Below are 5,978 nucleotides of genomic sequence, written 5' to 3' on the forward strand. Positions count from 1 at the left end.
AACTGTTCTGGAACAGTGTTGTAAATACAACTTAACCACTGATTTCTAGTTGTGTCCTCTTTTGGAAGGCCAAACAAAGTTTTTTCGCTTTCGCAATGAAACACACAGCATCTTCACAGCATGGCGGTGGTGGTGGCAGCAACAATAAAGTTACGCCTTCTTTCTTTGCGTGAACATTTGGGCGGCGTTATGTAAATCTTCCCACACAGTGACGTAGACATGTGGGGGCGTGTTTGAACGAGGCGTTTTAGGAGGGCGTGGACGCGTCTTAACTTTTATAAAGAATATCTCTTTGGGTTTGAGACTTTAGTCTTTGCAACTTTAGGGATCTTATCTATTCACGAACAGCTTGTAACACTCCAAAGAGAAAGGAAAACTTGAAATCGCATCATATGACCCCTTTAAAAAATTTGGCCACGATTTACCTAAAATAAGGTGACAAATTGAAAAACTGAAATAAAAATTAATACAAATTTGTACACATTGTAGACATTAAAAACAATAAAATAGTCATAGTAAAATAGTTGTTTTTTTTCCCCTTTCTTGACAATTGTAATACCCTGACATTTTGGACTTTTGAAAAAAAAAAATATTAAAATGAATTTTATTTTAAGATGAATTGTATTTTGAAAAGGTTCAGATTTTAAAAATGGGTGCAAACACAGTGCTGGTTAGGTCTTGGCACTTGCAACTTTTTGCAGAATTCCATTCATGTCAGAAACAGGTGAAGGTCAGTAAACACTTCTGCTCTGCATCTCTTACTGATCCCTACAGGATGATAAAAGTAAAGGTACATAACTCCACTCCATCTCTTGCAATAATTCATAATGCAACATATTTTCCCATTGCTGCTCAAAATACAATCTTCACTGAAAGTGAACACAGAACCTTCCAGCCTGGAAATCAAACCGAACAAATAAACAGTGTTTGAAGTCCACATGAGCAGCAGCGTCTCCATGCTTTCTGAATACAAACTCCACTGCAATGGCTGAAAAAAAAACTTGAAACAACAAAGTGTTTAGAAAATTTGGGCATTCAAAGACTTCATCTGCAGCTGTGTCAATAATAATTAATCCATCTGAACCGTTCTCATTGTAAAACGAGTCTTGCACAGACAAACATACATAATGAGTTCATCTAACCTACACTTGTAATCTTTTTTATTGTGTCTTACTTGGAAGGAAAATCCCTAATATAACAAAACTTATCTGATAGAAAAATAATAATAGGGTGAATCTCACAAAAATATGTCTGGGTCACATTTCAGCCCAAAATCAGAAGAAAATAAATAATACTCTTTATTTTCTATCAAGAAAACATCTTAGGAACACTAATATTTTTGCATTGTGACATTAGTTTTATGCAGAGTTTACACACAGTTCTCATTACTATAATGTGCCTGGATGGTTTACTTTTTAGGTTATTTATGGATTGATTGTAATATTTTCAATAATGATTGCTTTGAAGAAAACTTATTTTAGGAACACTGATGTTTTTGTAATTAATTACTCACCCTCATGTCGTTTCAAACCTTGTAAGACCTTCGTTCATCTTCGGAACAAAAATTCCGACAATAATCAGAAACAATTCGTCTCCTCCGCATCACCCTGGTGTCATTTTGGAGAATATCCGCTGGACGTAAACGTTCGTATGCTGTTCTGTGTCAGCTGCGTCACGCCAGATCTGTTTCCTACGTTGTTGTGATTTGATCTGAACGGAAACAGTGTATCCGTGTGGCACAGCTGACAGAACAGCATATGAACGTTTACGTCCAGCGGATATTCTCCAAATTGGCACCAGGGTGATGCGGAGGAGACGAATTGTTTAATAAAGTCGTTTTTTTTTTCCTTTCTTTTGCACACAAAAAGTATTCTTGTGGCTTCGTATAATTGCGGATGAACCACTGATGTCACATGGATTATTTTACAGATCTCCTTGCTACGTTTCTGGACTTGTGAACATTTCAGTTGCGTTACTGTCTATGGGAGGGTCAGACAGCTCTCAGATTCCATCAAAAATATCTTCATTTGTGTTCCGAAGATGAACGAAGGTCTTACGGGTTTGAAACGACATGAGGGTGAGTAATTAATGACAGAATTTTCATTTTTGGGTGAACTAACCCTTTAAGAAAGAAAGCATTCTTAGTTTAAGAAAACTAATAAGTAATTCACAATATTCTAAATAACTGTACATTTCTACGAATTAATATAGTTCACAATAATATTACATTTTAAATAATTTTAATTAATTTATTTAACTTAAAAAATAATGCCACAATGCAAATTTTCATGTAATAAAAATTGTAATTGTTCTTTTTTTTTCTTTTGATTTTGAGCTTGAAAAATGACCAAGACATTCTTGACAGATTGTCAATAATAATTAATATTTTGTCAATAACAATAAAATATTAATAAAACAAAAATGAAATATGAATAAAAAAATCATTAATAAAATAATAATTACCAAAAAAATTATAAATTTACTAAGATTTATACTCGAAACAAGTGAAATAAATATAACTTTTTCATTTTTGAATTTTAGGTAAATTTGTTGTGTTTTAAGAGTAATTCTACACTTTAAAAAACAAACAAAAAAAACGTTTTTTGAGTGTAGCCATAAAATTAAGAGCAGGAAACAGAAAATAAAATACGAAACGACCAAGGTGTAGGTTTAAAATAAACATCATGATTAGACTTTATTGAACACCCATAACATTACAAAAAGGGGCTATTTTACAAGTTCCTCAGTCGCCCAAAAGACCTTCCAGTCAAAAAGCAGTGTCTTAAGAAACAGGGCACTTCCCTCATACAAACAGCAGCTAAACTCCTGCCACGTCCTGACTAAACCCACACAAATACGAAACAGAACGAAGTTAAACGAACAAGCAACAATGACAAGCGACATTAACAAATACTTTATGGCTTTCCGCTCTCCTCCCTTTTTGGGTACATGAATGTTTGATTTCATGGCAGCATCATTTTTACATATGGTCTCGATGAAGGCTTCACGTGGTCTTTGCGTAACTTCGCTTTCATGCCGAACTCACGATGCCGAGCGTTATCGACACGGAGGTTCGGGCTGATGGGGACTGGGCCTGTACAGCTGCTGCAGTCGGACCGGTCTCACCGGCCACCCGGGTAACTGTCCTATTACTCTCAGGCCGACGGGCTGCCTGGGGCACGAGTGACGGGCACAAGGCCCTGAAACCTGCAGCTGGCCTGAGCGTGAGTCCAGAGAAGGTAGGACCGAAGCGGAGGAAGAGGAAAGCGGAAGCAGGATGGCCGGGGTCAGACCGTATCTGAGCTGGAAGACACGAGGAGGGCCGTGTGCGCTGATGCCGTTTGGCCGGGATTCCTTATGTTCCTCCTCCCTCTTCAGCTCCTCCTCCTGTTTCTTCGCTTTCCTGTCGGGTCTGTTGAGCTCCTGGAGCTTCTCGGCTTGAGCGCGGCGGATATGGTACGTCTTCCTGTGGCTTTGAAAAGAATCAAGGAATTCCTCCAGGGGCACGTGGCCCTCCATGAACTTCTCCAGCAACTCCTGTGAAGGTCAGATGACAAATAAACAGGCATTAGAGGACAGGAAGTCAAGCCGGATTCATAACAAGTGTGATGCAGACGCAAACATCCTCTTTCTGACTCATCGTCTTCCAAGACGATGTCAAAACCAAGTTGTGCTGTGAATTTCAACAACCAAATATGTTAAAAATGACTTTGGTGGCATAATCTCATGCAGTCCAATTGATTACATAATTTAAAGAAATATTTCTGCATTAAATAAACCCTGCTGGAAAAAAACAGCTTAGACCAGCCTATGGTGGTTTGCTGGTCTTAGCAGGTGTAAGATGGTCTTTGTCAGCCGAATGCCTTATGGTGCGTTCACACCAGACACGAAGCGAATATGCACATCGCGCCACTCGCTCTAGATTACTCGCGGCATGTTTTTCGTGTCACTCGCGCGAATAAAAACAGCGCGATCAACCATGGTGGAGATAACTACAATCGCTGTTTTGTACCTGTTGTCAAAAAGTCCCAAATACAATGGAAAGCCAAACGCCGACGTGTCTGGGTTCACAGCACCATCCAGAGGAGGATGAATAACGTTAGGATCCTGTATTAATGTGTGTGTTACATTTTACTACTGTATACAATGTGTTCACACCAAACGCGAATTGAATTATTCGCTTGAGTAGATTACATACAAAGTCAATGCAAAGACGCGAATAGAGGCGAATTCGCGCCAGGCGACGCGAATGACGCGAAATGCGCAACGCGTTTGCCGCGAACGCGAGATATGCGCATATTCGCTTCGTGTCTGGTGTGAACGCACCATTAGAAGTAATATATTTACCTGAAGTACCACCTGAAATTAATATTTCAATAATTCAAAAACATGTTTAAATGTTCAAGGTTCTCTGATATTGATTAATGGTCACATGACATGCAAGTAAACAGATCAAATACTGAATTGTTTTGTATTGTATTTATTTTTAAAATTATTCATATTTAGTGCCATACGACTAATTGTGATTCCACATTATAGTCACACCGGTGTTTTGGGAACTCAATACAACTGTATGTAATAATAATAACAATAATAATAATAATAATTATTATTATTATTATTACAGTATTAAATCGAAAAATAAAAAATTAATATTAGATAATAATTATAATAAAAATTATTTTATTTTATGCTACAAGTGGCAATACTAAAATTTAGACCCTTACTTCTTAAGTTCTTCATTTACAAACATTCAAACTTTTGAGTTTTTTTAAATTTCAAATCCTCTAACTTTTTTTTGTGTGTGTGTGTGTGTGTGTGTGTGTGTGTGTGTGTGTGTGTGGAATACTAGTGAAATTCTGAAAACCTCTGTCTACAAAAATGTTGGAAATTATGTAAATGTGTATATAAAATTAACCTTGCACATTCTGTGTTCCCAAATGTGTGTTAAACTCACAGCACATGCAGAGATGGAGTTGGCTGCATTTACTGTGAACCGAGCCGCTCTGAGACACTGAAAACACTGGATTATAAACTGTGCGTGTGTAGACCACAGTGCCACACTTCACTCTGAAACACGCAACGCATCAGACTACACACAAGACTACACACTTAAATTGCAGCCTTTCTTATGCTCATTGCACTAAGCTATATTATGATTTGCTTCAAGTTTGATTAATTGTGCAGCCCTACTTTCAGTTAATTAGTTAGTTACTTAGTTAGTTCGTTAGTTACCCCTGGTTTACTGCAATTAATTCTCCAGTCTGGCCAGCCTAAAAGTGCCTAAAACCTCTTAATTCATGAAAAAAAAAAAAAAATCAGCTAAGGAATGAACATTTTAAGGAAAATTTTTTAAGTTACCTGACAAAAATTATGTAGGGTTTAACAGACAAACATGATGTCTGCACAAATAATCACATAATAAATGTAGCATGACCCTGAAGTGTCTGTGGAACGCTCTGCTGGAAGGGGCAGGCGTCTACAGTCTGTCTGTCTCAGTACGGGGGACTGAATAATTGAGAAGTCTCGTCTGCACAAACCCACCCCCTTAATGTCCTCGCAGACAGAACAATAAAGTCTTTTAGGACACCACCCCTGGCAAACTACACATCAGTGTGAGACAATAACATGCAATGAGTAACTCTAACCCGGTACTGTTATTGTTAATCGAAAACTATTTAATTTGTTTTTGTTAATTGAAATAAAAACATGAAATGAAATAAAATATAAATATTAGATGAAAATCTTATACAAAAATTAGACATTTGCTTTGGCAACTTAAATATTTAAGTACTACAGTTACTAAAACTGAAAAAAAAGCTAATTGAAATATGAAAAAATAAACAAATAACAAAATTACTAAATCTTCAATTAAAAACAAAAACTAAAAATATTTAAATAGAAGCTAATTAAAATATGACTAAATACTATAACCATATAAATAATACTAAACACTCCTCTAATGACAAACAATAAAT

General features: G+C 36.6%; 1 protein-coding gene across 1 annotated transcript in view; it reads right to left on the reverse strand.

Moving 5' to 3' along the window:
• Nucleotides 1–2,687: 2,687 nt before the first annotated feature.
• Nucleotides 2,688–5,978, reverse strand: part of LOC107689385 (vacuolar protein sorting-associated protein 37D-like) — a 23,774-nt gene continuing 20,483 nt past the window's right edge. The window contains exon 4 of the mRNA XM_016487350.1: nucleotides 2,688–3,537. Coding sequence (XP_016342836.1) covers nucleotides 3,058–3,537 — 480 coding nt within the window. The 3' untranslated portion in view covers nucleotides 2,688–3,057. The remainder of the gene's footprint in view (nucleotides 3,538–5,978) is intronic.

Source organism: Sinocyclocheilus anshuiensis, unplaced genomic scaffold (genome assembly GCF_001515605.1).
Source record: "Sinocyclocheilus anshuiensis isolate Anshui unplaced genomic scaffold, SAMN03320099.WGS_v1.1 scaffold946, whole genome shotgun sequence".
Classification (NCBI taxonomy): Eukaryota; Metazoa; Chordata; class Actinopteri; order Cypriniformes; family Cyprinidae; genus Sinocyclocheilus; species Sinocyclocheilus anshuiensis.